The 21,634-nt window shown below is 39.9% G+C and overlaps 1 protein-coding gene across 1 annotated transcript in view; it reads right to left on the bottom strand.

The window, feature by feature from the left end:
* Nucleotides 1-21,634, bottom strand: part of CECR2 (CECR2 histone acetyl-lysine reader) — a 180,054-nt gene continuing 158,420 nt past the window's right edge. The window contains exons 10-19 of the mRNA XM_077759258.1: nucleotides 14,224-14,353; nucleotides 13,678-13,715; nucleotides 13,500-13,591; nucleotides 13,157-13,283; nucleotides 12,052-12,440; nucleotides 11,307-11,435; nucleotides 10,297-11,140; nucleotides 3,290-4,712; nucleotides 1,201-1,312; nucleotides 1-461 (exon numbers count right to left, since the gene is read on the bottom strand). Coding sequence (XP_077615384.1) covers nucleotides 456-461; nucleotides 1,201-1,312; nucleotides 3,290-4,712; nucleotides 10,297-11,140; nucleotides 11,307-11,435; nucleotides 12,052-12,440; nucleotides 13,157-13,283; nucleotides 13,500-13,591; nucleotides 13,678-13,715; nucleotides 14,224-14,353 — 3,290 coding nt within the window. The 3' untranslated portion in view covers nucleotides 1-455. The remainder of the gene's footprint in view (nucleotides 462-1,200; nucleotides 1,313-3,289; nucleotides 4,713-10,296; nucleotides 11,141-11,306; nucleotides 11,436-12,051; nucleotides 12,441-13,156; nucleotides 13,284-13,499; nucleotides 13,592-13,677; nucleotides 13,716-14,223; nucleotides 14,354-21,634) is intronic.

The following is a 21,634-nucleotide window of genomic DNA, read 5'->3' as shown; positions in this document are numbered from 1 at the left end:
TATTTTTAAAAGGCAACATGAAAATTCTGTAAACTGGACCCAGCTCCAAACACATTAATACTACGAGTAGTCCCTTCCCCAAATATATACCTGAGTTTAGCTGCTCATGAAAGTTTACAAGCACCACTCCATTCATAAGTATGACCCCTCCCCCAATTTTAGGATGATCTTCCCTGAAAAAAGAGTCTCAGGACTTAGAAAAGCCATCACTAATGTCAGTTCATCTGTTAACTATCAGCCATGCAAAAGATCCCCGCCCAAGGACCGCTGCAGGCTGGTGTTAGTCTAGGACTCTGGGAATGGCTCCAGCTCTTGGATGGCATGAGTGATGCACTGTGAAGGGGTGTGGTGGGGTAACAGGAACAGAGATGGGCAGGGATCGTTCCCCTAAATTCTCCATGTTCCAGTCTTCATGTGCAGCTTTCTGTTTCCTTGGGGTTTATTTCCTCCTTGGACTAGCTCTAAGAGAAGCAAATAAAGACAATTTAAACAAAATTGATAGCTGTGTTGTTTAAAAAGAAATACCTAAGCTAAAGAGCTGTACATGTTCCTCTCCACCTGGGAAAATGGCTTGGTTTTGGTTCCAGCCATCACAGTTTACTTCCAGAGGGTGGGCTCTAAAAGTTCTGGACCTTCTGATCCAGACCCCAACCTCATCACTGAGGAGCTGTGGGATTTCTTGCACACTAGGGAATGGAAGTGATGTTGGTGATGACAATTAGTTCACGGCGGTCAAGGAAGAGATTAAATGAGATGCTGCATGCAGAAACCCTTAGCATGGTGCTGACAGAAAAGCAGCACTTAAAGGTAGCTACTGTTCTTTTAAAACTAGACTGGCTAGTCTCTCTCAGATGAAATTGGTAGAAAGGATAAAAAATACAAAGCTATCTCGTCAAAATAAATACTAGTGGCCAGTTTGGAAACATGAGGCTTAAACAACCCAAATAGTCGGTTACCACAAGGACAGAAAAAAGGACCATATGGAAACAGCACAGGAGCTACTTCCAGGTCATCTTTTCCTGGCTTCTCCCACTGCTGAATCTACTTGGAGCATAGGGCCCGAGTGGCCCTTTTTACTTGGCTGCTAGGAGACATGAAGCATTTTCCAGGACCCCTTAAAAAGATTTTTTCAAAATCACAATGAACTATTCTCTGCCACCTCAAAGAATAACAAAAATTCTAACTGCTGGTAATTTTTACCTGATCAAGAGGAAGTGTTGGGGGCTTATGTGCGGGCAGCTCTTCCTGTGACGTTGTTGGTGCTGGGGTCTTTGGGAACGAGGACTGTGACTGGACTGGATGCATTTGCATTCTGTAGCCACAAGAAAACATAGTTACAAATTAATGAAGATGTATTAATTAAAAAAGAGATTCTTTAATCATAAAAATCCCTAGTAAAAACTGCCTTAATTATCTAGGTAATCAAACTTGGAATCAATACTGGGACAAAGTGCCATCATGTTCCTCCAGGTGAGTTGCAATAAGAAGTTTCTGATACTGGGGCACCTGGGTGGCTCAGCTGGTTAAGTGTCTCACTCTTTATCTCAGCTCAGATCTTGATCTCAGGGTTAAGTTCAAGCCCCATGTTGGGCTCCATGCTGGGAATGAAGCCAACTTAAAAAAAAAAAAAGCACATGACACAACCTATGTAGTATTCTTGACAAGTATTTAACTGGACTCCAAACATGAGGAATCAATGAGAAAAAATCCAGGGATTGGGACAGTCATACATGAGAACTAACCTGGAGTCTTCAAAAAACAAAAGAAAACAAAACAATGATAGCATAAATGTCTTAAATTAAGTGACTAAACAGACAAAGCAACCAAACATGCATGTTAACCTAAACTGGATCCTGGATTGGAAAAAAGAAATAAAAGAAACGTAGATTTAATATTTGTTTTACTTTTGAGGATGACAGCATGAGCAGGGGAGGGGCAGAGAGAGAGAGAGAGAGAGAGAGAGAGAGAATCTGAAGCAGGCTGCAGGCTGAGAACATTAGCACAGTGCCTGTTGCGGGGCTCAAACTCATGAACCTCGAGATCATGGCCTCAGCCGCAGTCAGACATTTAACTAACTCAGCCACCCAGGTGCCATAAGAAATATAGTTTTAAAAGACATTTTGGGGACAATTGGAAAAATTAAGTAAGAACTCTGTATTAAATACTATTAGTGTTATTCTCCTTGGGTGTGAAAATAGTTTGAGATTGTGCTCCAGGATAATGTCATTATTCTTAGCAGATGCATGCTGAAGCATTGAGGGAGAAGGGGTCAGGATGTCTGCAGCTTACTTCCCAATGGTTTAAAAGAAAAGACAAAGAAAAGAAACAATACATTTAGTGAGGCATAAAACAAACATAGCACAATGTTAAATGGGGAAGAGGATTTGACGGTCAGGTCTTAGGTTGGCATCGAAGAGGGGCATGCTAGTTTTTAAGTTGGATGGTAATGGTTTTACAATTAGGCTTCATAACTTCATTTTTTTTTTATTGTTATTTATTTTGAGAGAGAGAGAGAGAGAGAGAGAGAGAGAGAGAACAAGTGGGGTAGTAGGAGAAAGAGAGAATCCCACGCAGGCTCTACCTTTCTACCCTCAGTGCGGAGCCCAACCTGGGGCTCAATCTCACAAACTGTGAAATCATGACCTGAGTTGAAATGGAGTTGGATACTTAACCAAATGAGCCACAGAGGCACCCCTAGGCTTTGTAACTTTAATACGAACAACTCATTGAACCATCTTTTATATATTATTAATTTGAAAATCTCCTGGATCACAAGTCACCTCATCACTATTTGCAAGAACTCTCATGGGGACAGTATTTGACTTGTTTTAATTCTGGATAAACCTAGTTTCTTCATTCAGTGTTAGGGGAAGATATGAGAGATAAAGGATAAAACCTGAACATTACATGTGATCCCACAGCCTCAGGATTTGAGAGACCCATTTTACCTTGGTCAAAGTATCTGAACTTAGCAGCATGTTGATGCCTCTGCCTATAGCCCTCAGAAACCTGGCTATCAGGTTTCCAGTCTCAAAATCTAACTACTGGGTCATTTAAATGCCAGTTCACTTTCACGAGGGGAAAAAAGTGCCAAAGATAAAATCAGACTCTAAGGCTGATTCATTTCCATTAAGTCTTCAATTATCAATGATTCACATGCTTTTCTTGGACCTAGATTGCTAACATGTATCGTCATTCCTAAGGTCATTTTGCTTTACAAAACTAACATCTATTTCTTTTTTTAGAAAAGAGACAAAACTCCAAAAACCAGGGTAAAATGTAATCTTACCCTGATGATCTGTACATTTCTTGGAAAGGTCCCCTTATTCCACTTCCAGTGCCAATCTGTTCCATCATTACAGCTTGAAAGTGACCCAGGCCATCTTCTTGACAGCGATAGATGGGGCCCTCCTGAGAGAGGCCGTTGGGCTGGGCAGCCACTGGATGATGAGGTGGGTGAGCAGTCACAGGGGAAGAGTAAGCTCTGGGCTGGAAATGACTGGCTGGCCGCTGAGGTGTATAAGGAGGCCCTGTCTGTAGCATCACCCCATGGGGTTGGAAAGTAGATGAACCAAATCCCATCCCTGAACTCAGAGGTGGAGGAGGAGTTCCATAAAGATATTCATTGGTTGACAATGAGCTCTGTCGCTTGGTAGCTGCATTATGGTTGTCCAGGTCTAAAAATTCTTTGGGACTCTCTGGCCTCTCCATAGATTCATCCAGCTTTTCTTCCTCTGGACCAGGATTTTGCCCATCAGCTGAGACTACTTTAGCAGCCACTGCATCCATTTGGGTTGGGGAAGTTAAGGCAGCATTCAGTGTCTCACAGCCTTGCAGATTAGCCAAGGTGCTCTTATCTGAGAAGAGGGGCCTTGGTGGGGGAGGTGGATTAGGTGGGAGCCCACTTGGGCTTCCTGGGGGATGAAGATGTCTCTGCCAGTCAGAAAAGCCCTGTGGACACGGATAATAAGGAGTTCGCTGATAGTGATGGTAGGAAGGCTGAGGTGGTGACTGGTAGGAATACCTCATTCCTTGGTGGGGACGATACCGGGGAAAGACTCCAGAATGAGGGTTGTTAGATTGAAAGCCCCTAGGGGGAAAATGCTGAGGATGGGATACTGAGGGTTTACTTCCCATCACAGGGCCCAAACCTTGCAGGCCTGGACTGATGTGGTAATGGGTTCCTGAATTTGGGTATTCTAAGCCAGGCATGTACAAGGGAGAAAACTGGCTTACAGTGCCTCCCATCAAACTGGGGTCTGTGTTGGGAGGTGTAGCTGGGTTATGTCCTGCACATGGCATGGTTTCCTGTAGTGCTTTGCCTCTGGGGCAGAGTGGCTTTTCTGAACCACTACCACCAAGGCCCTTCCCCTCTGATCCACAAGGGGATGCTTCAACAATTACTCCATTTTCGGATAGAGACCCTCTATCTGCCAGAGTGGAGAGGTCTCGCATACATCCTTGAGTGGCTGGGCTGGTATAGCTGCTCTCTGGGGGCCAGGTATTCTTGCTCTTTGTTGCTTTACAGCTGTCTCCAGATTCTGAGGAGTCACTTTTGAGCTCTGGGCCCTCTGTTTCCCTTTCTTGTGGTGAGCTCTGCCTCGTACAGTCGGTCTGCAAGGGAGGTGTAGGGTGAGGTAGTTGTTTGAGGTACACCCCCTCTGAACCACCAATGTTTGGTGGTTTCTCTTCAAGCCCAGGCAAGGGATCTGCTGTAAGGAAAACATAGAAGAAAATAATAATTCAATAGCTATAATGACAATATTGATAGAGTTGGTAGGGAAAAGAACATGAAAGCTGTCAGATAAGGAGAGGTAGGACTGAGGTGGATATGTGGCCATTGAAGTTTCAGCTAGAAATTTTGAGAGTCCCTGGAAAGGATCATGATGTTGAGGCCTTTGCAAACTCCCTCTTATAGACCAAGAGGTAAGACCTAGCACCTCTACAGCTACTCATAAAGTCTGCCAAAGAATGGAGATGTCCTTGCCTCCCTCTTCCTGTGTGGTCACAGTCAGATTAGTAAGTGAGGGTGAGATAATTCATGGCTTGTGGACTCCACATAGATGCATGTCACATATGGAGATAAGGACCAGGACATGATGGGTATGTAACAAGAAGGCCAGATCCCTGACTTCTGTCCCTTCAGAACACAAATTCCATAGCAGCAGGGACTTTTGTTTCTTACTGCTCTTAGTACTTTCACAAAACGGGGACTCAATCGATATTTGTTGAATGAATGAAAATATCTTGTTCGGGTGCTTGAAAACAAGATACCTACAGGACTCGAAAGGCATCTTTAACATATTACAGAAATTTAATAAACCCAAATAAATTAATTTACTGGACTCAAACGCTTAACTATAAATTCAGAATCCTTTACCTTGCTATTTTATCAAACCAGAAATATGGTCTTATTATTATAAGCCTTTGAATAGGACAGAGTTGTTGCTCAGGTGGATCAAAATACAATTCTGGTAACAAATTTTAAAGACAAGATAAAGGATTCATAACAACTTTTAAAGACCTACTAAAATCTCGGTCAACTAATGAACTAATAATGTGGTCTTCAAAAATCAAAGGCACAAGCTACACAATGAAAATTAAATCTACACTTATTATTTTATCAATATAAAACATGGCAACTAACAAATAGGCTTATCCAGTTTTACCAGAGGGACTCTTCTAAAGCTTCTTCGAGAGTCCATATGAAACCAGTATTAGACAATTCTGTTAGAGGTGGTTTTTACAAAGCAAGCTTTATTTCAAAAGAAACATTTTTATTTTTAAAAATTTTTATTAATTAAAAAAAAATGTTTATTTTTGAGAGAGACAGAGCGCAAGTGGATCCTTGGTCTCCCTCTCTGCTGCTCACGCATACACTTTCTCAAAAATAAACAAACATTAAAAAAAAAATAAAGAGGGATGTTTATGTAGGTCTACCTCAAAAAAAAAAAAATCTCAAATAAACAACCCAGGCTTTTAATACCTAAAGGAGCTAGGAAAAGAAGAATAAAATCCAAACCAGTAGAAGTAACTAAATAATAAAGACTAGAGCAGAAATAAACAAAATAGAAACTACAAATAACACAATAGATGAAACCAGGAACTGGTTCTTTGAAACAATCAATGAAACTGACAAATCTTTAGCCAGACTCAGAGAGAGAGAGAAATAACAATCAACACCACAGAAATACAGATTACAAGAGATTGTAAAAAATTATATGCCAAAAAATTGAACAACCAAGAAGAAATGGATAAATTACTAGAAACATACAACGTACCAAAACTGAATCCTAGGAAAAATTGAACAGGCCATTTCCAGCAAAAAAATAGAGTCAATAATCAAAAAACTTCCAACGAACAAAGGTACAGGACCAGACAGCTTTACAGGTGAATTCTACCAACACTTAAAGAAGAGTTAATACTTATTCTTCTCAAATTATTCCGGAAAATAGAAGAGAAAGGACAGCTGCCAAATTCATTCTATAAGACCAACATTACCCTGATACCAAAACCAGATAAAGATACTACAAAAAAACACCTACAGGCCAGTATCTGTCATGAATAAAGACAAAAAAATGCTCAACAAACCAAACACAATATATTAAAAAAAAAAAAAAGTCACTCACCATGATCAAGTTTTATTCCTAGGATGCAAAGGCAAATTAATCAACATGATACATCACCTCAACAAGAGAAAGGATTAAAAATATATGATCATATCAATAGATGCAGAAAAAACATTTGACGAAGCACAAAATCCAGTCATGATAAAAACCTTCAACAAAGTAGGTTTAGAGGGAACATATCTCAATATAATAAAGGCCATATATTAAAAATCCAATAGCTAACATCATACTCAATGCTGAAAAATTGTGAGCTTTTCCCTAAGATAAGGAAGAAGAAAAGAATGTCCACTCATAGCAATCAGACAACAAAAAGAAAGAAAAGGCATCCACACTGGTATAGAAAAAGTAAAACTTTTACTACTTCCAGATGACATGATATGACATATAGAAAACACTAAAGACTCCACCAAAAAAAATACTGCAACCATAAATAACTTCAATAAAGTCACAAGATATAAAAATCACGATACAGAAATCTATCCAATTTCTATATACTTATAGTAGAAAGAGAAAATAAGAAAAAACTCCCACTTACAATTTTACCAAAAGTAATAAAATATCTAAGAAACTTTAACCAAGGAGGTGAAAGGCCTATACTCTGAAAACTATAAAACAGTGAAGATGACACAAACAAATGGAAAGACATTCCATGCCAATGGATTAGAATAGATATTGTTAAAATGTCCATGCCACCCAAAGCAATCTATAAATTTAATGCAATGCCTATCAAAACACCAACAGCAATTTTCACAGAACTAGAACAAATAATCCTAACATTTGTATGGAACCACAAAAGACCCCAAAGAGCCCAAGCAATCTTTAAAAAGAAAAACAAAGCTGGAGGTATCCCAATCCCAGGTATCATACTTTATTACAAAGTTGTAATAATCAAAACAGAATGGTACTGGTACATGGCCAATTAACTTTTGACAAAAGAGGCAAGAATACACAATGGGAAAGACTGTCTCTTCAACAACTGGTGTTGAGAAAACTGGACAAACACATGCAAAAGAATGAAACTGGACCAACTTTCTCACACCTTACACAAAAATCAACTCAAAATGGAGTAAAGACCTAAATGAGAGACCTGAAATCAAAAACCTGGAAGCAGTTAATTTCTGACATCGGCCACAGCAACATTTGAAAATAAGTCTCTTGAGGCAAGGGAAACAAAAGCAAAAATGAAGTACTGGGACTACATCAAAATAAAAAGCTTCTGCATAGCAAAAGAAACAGTCAATAAAACTAAGACAACCTACTGAATGGGAGAAGATATTTGCAAATGACATGTCCGATAAAGAGTATCCAAATATATCAAGAACTTCTATAACTTAGCACCCAAAAAATAAATAATCCGATTAAAAAATGGGCAGATGACATGAACAGGCATTTCTCCAAAGAAGACATTCAGATCACTAGCAGACACATGAAAAGATGCTCAGTATCACTTATTATCAAGAAAATGTAAATCAAAAAGCAAATGAGATATCACTTCACACCTGTCAGAATGGGTAAAATAAACAAGAAACAACAAATGTTGGTGAGGATGTGGAGAAACAGAAACCCTCTTGCACTGCTGTTGGGAATGAAAACTGGTGCAGCCACCGTGGAATACAGTATGAGGTTCCTCAAAAAATTAAAAATAGGGGCGCCTGTGTGGCTCAGTCAGTTAAGCATCTGACTTTGGCTCAGGTCATGATCTCACGGGTCATGGGTTGGAGCCCCGCGTCGGGCTCTGTGCTGACTGCGAGCTCAGAGCCTGGAGCCTGTTTCAGACTCTGTATCTCCCTCCCTCTCTGACCCTGCCTTGCTCATGCTTTCTCTCTCTCTCTCTCTCTCTCAGAAATAAATAAAACATTAAAAAATTAAAAAAAAAAATTACCATGTGATCCATTAATTCCACTACCGCATATTTACCCAAAGAATATGAAACAGTAATTTGAAAAGGTATATGCACACCTGTGTTTATTGCAGCATTATTTATAATAGTCAAGATATGGAAGCAACCCCAGTGTCTATCAAGAGATGAATGGATAAAGAAGTGGTCCGTATATACAATGGAGTATTACTCAGTCGTCAAAAACAATGAAACATTGCCATATGCAATAACATGGAGGAATCTAGAGGGTATTTTGCTAAGTGAAATAATCAGAGAAAGACAAAAACCATATTATTTCACTCATGTGGAATTTAAAAAACAAAACAAAGAAAAGAGAACCAAACTGAAAAAGAAGAGAGACAAACTGAAAAACTATATAGAATAATTTGACGGTTACCAGAGAGAGGAGGAGTGTGGGGATGGGTGAAATAGGTGAAGGAGACAAAGAGTACACTTATCACAGCACTGTGTAATGTATAGAAGAGCTGTTGAATCACTGTATTATATACCTGAAACTAATAACACTGTATGTTAACTATGGTGTAAGTAAAAAAAAAAAAAAAAGTTTCAGTAGGTATTTAAATTAAAAAATACATTAATTAATTAAAACAAAAAGTAAATGAGTTCTAGGCCTACCATTAATTTTATGTGGAATATTCATATTTGCTTAAAGTCTAGATGTCTCTATTCTCCAGTCATGTATTAAAAAAATTACATACAATATGTGGTTGACCTCTATCCNTAGGAAAGAGAGAGAGAGAGAGAGACAGCGTGAGCAGGGGAGGGTCAGAGAGAGAGGGAGGTACAGAAATAGGCTCCAGGCTCTGAGCTGGCAGTTAGCACAGAGTCCGACGCGGGGCTTGAACCCACGAACCGCGAGATCATGACCCAAGCGAAAGTTGGACGCTTAACTGACTAAGCCACCCAGGTGCCCCACAAATTATTCTTTTCATTTTTCTTCTCAATTTTCAGGTTTATTCTCTTAAATGACATTTTTAAGAAATTTCTTCATGATTTGCTAGATCTCACCATTTTTCATTCTTAGTAGCTATAGCTATGTGTCCAAGGAATAGAAGGATGGAAATAATTAGACTTTAAGTACTGAAAAGTTATCTCATAATGATAAATTTTAAGACAGTCAGTTTTATTATTTTTTTAAAAAGTTTATTTATTCTGAGAGAGAGAAAGAGAGAGAGAGAGAGAGAGAGAGAGAGAGAGAGAGAGAGAATCCCAAGCAGGCTAAGCATTGGAAACTATGGAGCTTAATATGGGGCTCGATCTCACAAACCGTTGAGATCATGACCTGAGCTGAAGTCAAGAGTCAGAGGTTTAAATGACTGAGCCACCCAGGCACACCAAGATAGCCATTTTTAAAGGCAGTGTGATGTCACCATGGTTGAGAGCATGAGTGCTGGACTGAGTGGGTCTAGGTTCAAATATCAGCTCTACCACTCCTCATCTCATGAGGGCAACCAATCTAATAGCTTTGTGCCTCAGATTTTCCACCTGTACAAACAAGGATCATTAAACAGTAGCTAGCTCAAAGCTTGTTCTGAGAACTGAATTACTGTATGTACATGTCTCAAAAAGACTACACATTATGGTAAGGACTGTGTTTGTGTAATGATCATTACCACCAGAAATCCTTTCAGATCTTTGGCCCAACCCTGAGTGAGTGGTTCAAGAAAAAGAGGCTACAAATGACTGTGACAGTCTTCATAAAAAAGATTCTTTATGAATTAATAGCTTAAATGTCAGAAGTCAGACGAAAGTGACGGTGCAAATTACCTCGGTCATTTTCAGGCTCTTGTGTTTCACTGTTATCCTGTGTCCTCCCGGGATCCCCCAAGGTAGGCTTGGGGGCTGACACACTTACTGATGCTGAATGAGCTACCTGCGGAAAAGGGCCAGGTAAATGGGGCGGTGTAGGCTGTCGGGGGTGGTAAGGCACACCTGGTGGGCAAACTCGGGAAGAAAGCTGCTGCATGGCAATCATCTCTGGGCTGTCCATCATGGAGTCCCCTCCCTGCACCCCCCGCAGAGCCTGGGAGGGTGCTCCAAATAGAGAACTTGGCGTTGGGGCTGGAGGTGGCTGTAACCGAAGTCCACCAGATTTACAGGGTGGTCGCATATACCCTGAAGAAGCAACTCCATGAGGTAGAAAGCTTGATTGTTCAGTCCACTGGTTTGAAGGGAGAGGAGGTCTCATCACTCGGGAATCCATCATATGACCAAGAGTACGAGGCTGGTGAGAGGGTCCTGGCCCCATGGGGGACTTCTCATCTGTGCCCAAGGGTCCTGGGTTTGTAGCACCATGGTTCCCATTCCAGACAGCAGAGTGTACTCGATTCAGGTACTTGTATGATCGGTACATGTGGCTGGGAGGAATTTCTGAGCTTTCAGGAAAGTCTGGGGGTCGGCCTGGAGCCCCACCATGCCTGGGAGGAATAAATCCTGACTGGAATTGAGTTGTGGGATAAATATTTCCATCCTGACTGGGGCCACCCATCTGCCTAAGCTGCAAGGATCCAGGATGTGATCCCATGTTACTGAGGTGTGTCAGCCCCCCACACACTTGCTTCTCTTCTGGTGTGCCTAGCCTGGGTCCTCGGTGGTTAATTCCAACTGGGGGCTGGCAACAAGAAAAGAGAAGAAAGCAATGTTCAAGAGATGCACTGAATAAGTAATGTTCTTAATCTATAGTAACAGACCCTATTTAACCTGGGAAGAGACTAGATTTCTGAAATTTATCTGTGAAACCCTTTGCATCTGCATATTCTGAGCATCACAGTGCTTACCTGCATGGTAAAAGGCTGATGCTGCTGTATAGGCTCTCCAGGGTGGGGTTCTGGGACTCTAGAGGAGACATATAAATTGGCAGGATCTGATCCTCGAAGAGGGCCAAATGTTCCTGGTACTGCTGGCCTCTGGAGGGTGTTGAATAAAGGCAAGGGGAGAGGCAAGGGAAAAAAAAAAAAAAGCATAGAAGACATTAGGTAGAAAACAAGGATGTTCCTACAGATGGATGTACTGCTAAAATAACACAGACCTTAAAACAACTCAGCATAGGGTCAAGACAGGGAAGAACATTAGCACATGGGCTCACCCAGAGCAGGACTAGTTCCTGAGCCCAAAGTGATCTCTTGCTGTAGGAAAGACAGACTGGTGTTTCTTAATCTCTCTTTCATTGCTACTTCCTTCCCCAAGAGCCTCTTAAGTCAATTTTCTCCCAACTGCCCCTTAATGTGTAATTTTAATGCCACAGATATGCTGTGTATTTTAAGTATTGCATGTATTTCTGTGCTTTTTACACAAAGATTTTTTAAATCACAATTTTTTGCCCATACTGAGAGTATGTCAGATTGATTACGAGAAAGGAGATTTAAAATAAGAGGAAGAATGAAGAAAGAATGGACAGAGGAGAGAAGAAATCACCCATATACAGAAAAATTATTTTGGAAGAGGAGCCAATTAAAAGGCTCCACCTCTCTTTGAATTCACCAACTAGGAGAAACCACATGAGAATTTTAAGCTACTCCTTACCATCTGGTTTAAAAGGGGTGCCTGGTTGGGCATCCCCCCATAATGTAGGGGACGAGAAAAGCCTCGGCCATTTGAGGTGCTCCCCTCCCGAGGGAGCTGTGTAGAACTGCTGCTAGGATTATCCCCAGAAGAGGGAGCTCGGCGTGCAGGTGGCAATGACTTTCCTCCATTCTCTACTGGCTGCTGTTTCTTGCTGGGTCCTTCAGAATCCCTGGAGCGGGTCCAAACGTGGCTTCCGCCACTTCTCCCAGCCCGGCTCCGTCTCTTCTCTCGCTTTTCATCTTCTCTGATCCAAAATTCTTCATCTGTGTCTCCATCTTCCCCGGGAAAATGCTTCATCATTGCCCGATGAAAACACCTCTCTAAATTATCAGACATCTTGGTATATTCTGTGGGAAGATACAAGGATTGACTTCCAGATATAGCTTCTACAGGACATAAAAAACAATTCTCCTACCAACAAACAAGAAGAGATGCTGTTTAGGTAAACTCCTAAGCTTAATTTGGCTTGAGTGCACTTATGTTGTACAGCTATGAACACAAGAAGGCACTGTTTTTGGCCTAAGAGGCTCTAGGCTGTATGGCTGGAATAGGACTTTAGGACTATTACCTTAAATGAGTACAAATAAACCTAAATGCAGAATTATTAAGTACAGTGACTGTATTTAGTTAGAAGCTGCTAAAGCATTTGAGCTACTGGAGCTTTATTTATTATTGGAGATCTACTCTACCGACTTCTCAAGATGACTTAAAAAATCTAGGGTCAGTCTTGTCAGTGCTTAACTTGCTGAATTAAGGAAGCACAGTACAAACTAAGCCCAGCCTGGTCTTAAGATAATGGAAACTAACCTGAGCCCAGTTAGCCGCCAGATATATTCTCTTGTCACACAGAACAGGAGTGGTTCTAGCACTCCTGTGTAAGTGGTTAGAATGGCCAATCCCATGGCTTTTAATGTACATGGTGTTCATAGCCCCAAAGAAATGTCTGTATCATTTCTGTCAGGGATGAACTTCTATTTTTGTATATTTCTAAAAAAGAAGGCATTTTATTCTTGGTTGAAATGGTATAATATGTGTATCCATAGCAAACTCCTTCCCCACTTACCACTACTTTCCCCATTGTATTTTCGGCAATTCCTGAACATAGTCTTCATGTCATTTACAAATTCTTCCTTGGTACAGTATAAACCTCCATTCAGTTTTTTCTCCATGCTTGAGATATCCATGGGCACCTAAAATAGGATACATTAAATTACAACATGCTGGAGAAAAAGCATCTCATATTCCCTGTGAGGAAAAGGAATCATGCCATTATGAGATGCTCAGGAGCATGGCATCCAGCAATCCTGATTCTCAAGAACAGGTGAACTTACACAAAACAAAAAAGCAACAAAAATCAAGAAAGAAACACATACCACAGAAGGTATAACAGTAAAGACAGCATCTACCTTAATAATCTGGTAATAGTTTGGGGCATATGATTCATCCACAGGTTCTAAAAAGGGCCAGGAATCCTTGTGAGCCTTTACCACATCAAGAACTGAAAGCCAAAGAGAGAGCTTAATTAACGCACTCACACAAGAGTATTTCTATCACAAACAGTAATAGTTGAGAATGGGAACTGACCTTTGTACATGGCAGTGAAATCATCATCCAACTCAAAGCTGTGAATCATAAAATAAGAAACAGTAACTTTGACAACCTTTTCTCCTTAGCTCTCTTACTTTAATCACAGATACACAGCTGATTGTACCAAGGTTTGGAATAGTCCCAATAAACTGTTTTTAAGGTAAGTTTGTAACACTGATAATCTCCAGAAAAGAATCGTGAAGGTGACAGTGAGCCCAAGCCTATTTTCCTCATCTATAAAATGCTGAGGTTGATGGAGATGATCCACAACTTAAATGATTCTATAATGTTAGTTATTTAATAGCACATTATTTCTTGGGCTATATTTTACCCTCATGAATATTTTTGTAATCTCAATACTAATACTAATACTAATACTAATAATACAGAAGGGCTTAAAGAAGAATGAGAAGCTTATGAACACTGAATATTACCTACCACACAGGGTTGTTTTAAGAATTAAATGAGCAAAGTGCTTAGCACAATCCCTGAGTGCTTCCTAAATGTTCTTGGTTGCTACTGTCAGGATCATTAAATACTCACAGGTCTTTAGTCTTTTTTTCTTCTCTCATGGGGGAGTTAGGGTCCAGATGGGAAAGTTCTGGGGGGAGCTCCTTCCCTTGGGCCAGCAGCCATGCCCTTTCTTCCCTGAGCTTTCTCCTCTTTGCTCGATCTATAATGAACACAGTGCATTACTGTACAAGTGAGGTAAGTACTCTTTAGATTAGATATTAAGCATTTTGAGAGAAGAAAGATCACCAAAACAGTATCATAAAATTATTTTTGCTTCTTTTGCCATCCTCTCTTGACAATTAGGATGATTCTACAGAAGGAATGCTTTATGAAAAATATAATCTTGTGGATCTCATTTCCTTTATGCATATTGAGATCAAGGGCTGGGGAGTGGGATGAGGATAGTATGGTAGGCACTGGGATGGAGAGGGAGAAAAGAGCAAGGCTGAAGAAAAACAGAATTAGAAGAAAAAGGAAAAAAATACAAGACTGAATGAAGATTATCTTTTTTTTTAATACCTGAAGCCTTTCCTAGTTTTCTCAGAAAAGCAACATCCCTTTTTAAGGAGCAGATTCTCAATCCAAAACATATTAAGATTTTATATGCACATCTAAGCACTCAGCTTTTACATTTGCAAAGGTATCTTTGCGTACCAATGGTTTTTGCTCTTCAATCCACCCTCACCACTGGCAGCTGGCCCTTATCAGGCCAGTGGTAGTAATAAATTTGGCTGGGAAAAAGAGAAAGATGCCAGCTGGAATGCGCAAAGATCTGGAAGGCATGGCTGATTTTTTTTTTTCTGGCTCATAGTCACAGCCATGAGAAACACACTTGGCATTCCACTATTAGTCTGATGGGACACTCACTGCCAGCAAGGAACCAGAAGGTCAGGAGTAAAGAAAAGAGCTAAGGGGCTGCCTGGGTGGTTCAGTTGGTTAAGGGTCCGACTTCAGCTCAGGTCATGATCTCACAGCTCATGGGTTCGGGCCCCCGTGTCGGGCTCTGTGCTGACAGCCAGCTCAGAGCCTGGAGGCTGTTTCAGATTCTGTGTCTCCCTCTTTCTCTGACCCTCCCCTGCTCACGCTGTTTCTCTCTCTCTCAGAAATAAATAAAAAACATTTTTAAAAATTTAAAAAGAAAGAAAGAAAGAGAAGAGAAGAGAAGAGAAGAGAAGAGAAGAGAAGAGAAGAGAAGAGAAAAGAGAACAGCCAGGAAGATAAAGAACACTGTCAGACAGAAAGACACAAAAATGGAAGGGAGAAGCCAAGACAGATCTTCCATTTTCTTACTCAAGAGACAGTCTTTCCATCTGTCCACCATGATGAGTATGACAGGACCCTGCTAATTGTGTTTTTGTTCTTACAATTATTCACTTAAAAACTTAAATGTGTATCTGCTTTAATTAGTGAAAGGTAGTTGGCTATCAATGACTTGTAATATTACTTTTAAAAAAATGATTTAAAGATTAAAGAAAAATGTAATGAAGTTAACGAATATCCACGAACCTAACAAACTGGCAGATTTTAACATTTTTGCTTTATTAACTTTAATATAGTACTTCACAGCTTAATAATCCACTTTCCATGGTATAGATAAACCACATCTTCTTGATCCATTCATCTGTTGATGGACACTTAGGCTCTTTCCATGTTTTAGCTATTGTGGAGAGTGCTACTATGAACATTGGGGTACATGTGCTCCTGGAATACTACATGGCAATGAGAAACAATGAAATCTGGCCATGTGTAGCAACATGGATGGACCTTGAGGGTGTTATGCTGAGCGAAATAAGTCAGGCAGAGAAGGACAAATATCATATGTTTGCACGTATAGGAGGATTAGGAGGAACTTGACGGAGGAACAAGGGGGAGAAGAAGGGCAGAAATGGTGGGGGAAAGGGAGAGAGGCAAACCATGAGAGACTCTTGAATGCTGACAAAAACTGAGGACTGATGGATGTGGGGGGGAGGGGGGATGGGCATGGAGGAGGACACTTGTGGGGATGAGCACTGAGTGTTATGTGGAAACTAATTTGACAATAAACTATTAAAAAAAAAACATAAAAGAAAAAATAATCCACTTTCCAGTTGGTTGCAATTTGTTTGTATCTTGTAAATGATATAAATGACAATTCTTTTGACATGTCTTCTCATTCATGTGAGTTCTTTAGGGTGCACACCTACCGGTGAATTGCCAGATAGTGAACTTTATCAGGAGTTGTCAGAGTGCTTTCCAAAGGGGTATAGTTATTCTTTCAACAGCGATTTGAGTGAACTCACACTCACCTGGTCTGATAAAACGAGCATTTCTGCCAAACTGCTGACTACTGATAAGGAATTTTGATGTTTTCATTTCTGTTTTCCTGACTGGAGTGATACTGAATGTATTTTCATGTTTACTGACAATTTAGAGTCCTTGTGTGAATTTCTTGCTTATATACTTTGCCCCTTTTCCTTTGGGTTGTTGCATTTCTGATTTAGAGAAATGCTTTTAATAATCTGGATAATAAGACTTTGTTGATTATGTGTTAATATTATCTTCTACCAGGGTGCCTGGCTGGCTCAGTCAGTCAAGCATCTGACTTCGGCTCAGGACATGATCTCACGGTCCATAAGCTCCAGACCTGCATCGGGTGAGCCCAGCTTCTGTCTGTCTCTCTCTGCCCCTTACTTGGTTGCGTGCCCCACCCCACCCCCAATCTTCCTCCACTTTGATTCTTCATTTTGTGATGTTTGTATCATACGTAAATTTTTAACAATCCGTGCAGTCAAACATCAATCTTCCCCTTTTAGGCTTGTGCATTTTTGTGCTTAATAACATTCTTTTTCATTCTGACATCTTGAAGATACTCATCTATTACACTGTCTTCAAAATGGTTTGGGGCTTTAGTTCATCTAGACCATAAATGGGAAGCAGAAATGTTCTTTTCTTCCTCTGATGAGTACACAATTGTACTGGTATCATTTACTTAAGAATCCACATTCCTTCTCAAGGCCTGCTGCTGTGTAGTTTACTGGCTTCATCTTTATCTCTATGCCAATATCATTCACTTTATGTTTTTATTTTTGAGAGAGACAGCAAGGGAGGGGAAGAGAGAATGGAGGACAGAGGATCTAAAGCAGGCTCTGTGCTGATGGCAGAGAGCCCAATACGGGGCTAGAACTCACAAAACTGTGAGATCATGACCTGAGCTTAATTGACTGAGCCACCTAGGTACCCCAGTACCATTCTCTTATTCACTGTTACTTTTATTTTGTTATCCATAAAATGAATGTCCCCACCATATTGTTTTTGGAAATTATCTTGGCGATCCTTAGTCCTTTGCTCTTCTGTATGAACTTTAGGAACATAAAAGGATTTATTTAATATCAAATATTGAATCATGGTCAAACTTTCCCTCTAGTGCAATAATATTTTTAAGTTGGGGTTGTTCAAATCAAACCTAAAAAGGCCCATATACTGCATTTGTCTGTGTCTAAATTTAGCTGAATTTCTCCCATCCAAGTACTAACCAGGCCCGACCCTGCTTAGCTTCCGAGATCAGACGAGATCGGGCGTGTTCAGGGTGGTATGGCCGTAGACTAAATTTAGCTGAATTTCTAATAATGTTCCCTCTAACTTATTTGTTGGAGAAGTTGGGTCATTTTGTCTTTGTGTAATTTCGTGCATTCTGGATTTAGCTGATGGCATCCTCACTGTGGTGTTAATGTGTTCCCATACCTCTAGAATTTCTGTAAATTGAGTTATGTCTAGAGGCTTTGATCAGACAAACATGATTGATTTTTTGGGCAATATTATTTCATGGATGATGTATATGTATATATCCTTTTTCATTACATCAGCAGATATAATATCTACTTATCTGTCTTTTGTGATTTTCTACTATATTAATGTTAACTTCATCTTTCCACTACTCAGTTCATCAGTCTTTCAAACTACAAGGGCAGGGGTATGCAAACTGAAAACTACAGTATGTAGGACACTTAGGGTGACTGTTTATATAATTAAGAAAGGAAGAAAGAAAAGAAAGGAAAAGAGGGAAAGAATGAAAGATTAATAGGAACACAGCCCCATATTATGTCTAAGCTTAAAGTATTTACTATCTGACAGTTTATAAAAAGTTAGCTGATTTCAGGGGGCCTGGATGGTTCAGTCAGTGGAGCATAGGACTCTTGATCTCTGGGTTGTGAGTTCAAGTTTCACATTGGGCATGAAGCCTACTTAAAATAATAAATAAATAAAAATAAAAAGCTTTATATCCTAAAACTTAAAAAAAACAAGTTAGCTGATCTCTACTTTAGGGCTTAATAGTCTCTTGGAAGGCTTGGTTGAGAAAAGCTCTGCCCAGGTTCCTTTTTTAATTACTTGTTATTCTTTATAATTGCTGTATTTATAGAAAAAATTATTTTCCTCATCAATTATTTGCATATTCTCAAATACAGTCTGTAGGACTTTCTATTTTACTAGGTCTGAAAATAACAAGTTGTCCTGTTAAACTCCTAAGGTAATCAATGAGTTTTATAAAATACCACTATGGGGCACCTAGGTGAGTCAGTAGGTTAAGCATCCCCCTGATGTCAGCTCAGGTCAATGATCTCTCAGTTCTTCTCTTCCCTTCTTCCTCCCTCCCTCCTTCCTTTCTTTCTCTCTTTTCTTTCTGTTCTTGCCACCAGTGTTATCATTCTTTTTTTTTTTTTTAATGTTTATTTATTTTGTGAGAGAGAGACACCACGGGCAGGGAAGGGGGAGAGAGAGGGAGACATAGAATCTGAAGCAGGCTCCAGGCTCTGAGATGGCAGCACAGAGCCTGATGATGTAGGGCTTGAACCCATGAACTGGGAGATCATGACCTGAGCCAAAGTTGGATCCTTAACTAACTGAACTGCCTAGGTGTCCCATGATCTCACAGTTCTAAACATCAAGCCCCGCATTTGGCTCCAAGCTGACAGCATGAAGGCTGCTTGGGATTCATTCTCTCCCTCTCTATCTTGCCCTTCCCTACGTCATATGAACACATGCTCTCTCTCAAAAATAAATTTTAAACTTATTTCATATTTTTTGTTCATTTTCTTTTTTCAGTGCTCAAAAATATCCAATGTTGGCCAGTGAGAATATATCTGTTGAGAGAATTTTCAACTTTCCTTGCTTTCTGTTATAAAATAATCTAGGCTCACACCTTGTATTTTTACTGCCCTAGTACGGAAATCAGTCATTTCTCCAGAGAAACGTGGTTCCTTCTGGTGAGAAATGATATTTAGAGGCCACTATCTGCGTGGTAAAAATTCCCACTGCTATTAAGTCATGTTTACAAGTTATTCATATTAACACTTAAAATGAATCCAACTACTTGGCTGAATTCTTATCAGTTATGATAGTTTCTTGTAATTTTCTTAGAGGTTCAAATCACACATTCCCTAATCTATATATTTAATGTATATAGTTCTATAACATAAATGTATATATAAACAGAAATATTTTTCCTTTATTTGCAGAAAACACTCTGCAAAACAATATAATACAGAATAAAAGCAATGATAGAAAAAAATCTTTTCTTCTGGATTTTAAGAAGGAATCCCTGTAATGTTTCCCATTAAAGTGGATATTGGGGGGCGCCTAGGTGGCTCAGTCGGTTAAGCGTCCGACTTCAGCTCAGGTCATGATCTCACGGTTTGTGGGTTCAAGCCCCGCGTCAGGCTCTGTGCTGACAGCTCAGAGCCTGGAGCCTGTTTCAGATTCTGTGTTTCCCTCTCTCTCTCTCTGACCCTCCCCTGCTCACGCTGTCTGTCTCTCTCTCAGAAATAAATAAAACAGTAAAAAATTAAAAAAAAGTGGATATTGGTTGAGGAAGTTCCCTCTATTCTAAAGAGTCTAAAGAGTCCCTCTAGTCTATAGAGATTGTCATAATCTAGATTCAGATTTTTAGTTTCCAGAACTCTGAGAAAATTAAATTTGTCTTAAACTATCTAGTTATGGAAATTAATATAAATTTCCTTGGAAATTAATATAAAATTCAATCCATTTTCTCCTGAATCCTATTATAACTCTTGGGAAGTCTATCACTGTTATAGAACATCCTCTAAGGTAATTTGCCTTTTCCAAACTGATTATTTAAAAAAAAAATTTTTTAACGTTTATTTTTTGAGACTGAGCGTGAGTGTGGGAGGGGCAGAGAGAGAGGGAATCACAGATTCCGAAGCAGGCTCCAGGCTTTGAACTGTCAGCACAGAGCCCAACATGGGGCTTGAACTCACAAACCACGAGATCATGACCTAAGCCGAAGTCTGATGCTCAACTGACTGAGCCACCCAAATACCCCTCCAAACTGATTACTTTAATATCTGTGGGTCATAGGTTCTAGAATTCATTACAATGTGTCTACATGGAACTTATATCCAGTTTACATTTCTTCCTGCTTTCTAACTTTGATGGTTTGTTTTTCAATAAATCAAGAAAATTCTCAACCACTGTATCTATCTATATTTTCTCTCCCCCATTCTCTTGATTGTTTCATTTTAGAACTAACAGTAGGCACACACTGGATCCTTCATGCTAGATACCACCTAAGTTATTAAACTATCAATATCAAGCTTATAAGCTCCAAATCCATCATTTTTCCATTTCCTAGTTTTATATTTTGCCAAAAGAGAGTACCAGAGGAAGAATGGCAGCAGGATGAGGGGAGAAGGGATTTCCTTCTCCCTATTTGTTGTCACTGTTCAATACCATGATAGCAATGGTCCTTAATCTGGGACCAGATGAACCAACCCAGTTAGTTCTGATAACCAGCTTCTCTTTGGTAGTCCCAGAACCAGGCTTGCTGCTTGCCTGTAGAGAGGTACCAACAGCACCCCATGTTTTGATGTCTGAGGTCCAACTCGGCAGAGCCCCTCAACTTCTAAGTTCTGATAACCTAAACTCTTCTCTTTGCTTCCCCTTTAGGGGTGCTATCTTACACTGCTCTTTTAACTTTTTTTATTTTTCTAACTTCCATTTAACCAAAGACCCATTTGAAATTCTTTGTGTTGAGGGGCAACTGGGTGGCTCAGTCAATGAAGCATCTGACTCTTAATTTTGGCTCAGGTCATAATCTCATGGTCTGTGAGTCTGAGCCCCATGTTGGGCTCTGTGCTTACATCGCAGAGCCTGCTTAGGATTCTCTCTCTCTCTGCCCGTCCTATGTGTGTGCACGAGCAATCTCTAAATCAATCAATCAATAAAATATTTTAAAAAAGTAAAATTCTGTGTGTCAAAACATCTAGCATAGGTTTTGTTTTCATGACTGGACACTGAAAGATTAACCACCAGTGACTTTTATCTTAGTGTGTGTTCCATGTAATTTCCCAGACATACCTTCTAGTTGACTGATTCTCTTTTCACATGTACCCAAGCTGTTTAATATTCTAATAACCACACCTTACATTTCTAGGAGTTCTGTTTGCTT

Source organism: Crocuta crocuta, unplaced genomic scaffold, assembly GCF_008692635.1.
Source record: "Crocuta crocuta isolate KB4526 unplaced genomic scaffold, BGI_CrCroc_1.0 scaffold72, whole genome shotgun sequence".
In the NCBI taxonomy this organism is placed as follows: Eukaryota; Metazoa; Chordata; class Mammalia; order Carnivora; family Hyaenidae; genus Crocuta; species Crocuta crocuta.
Note: the sequence above shows the minus strand (reverse complement) of the source record. Positions and strands in the feature narration are given on the sequence as shown.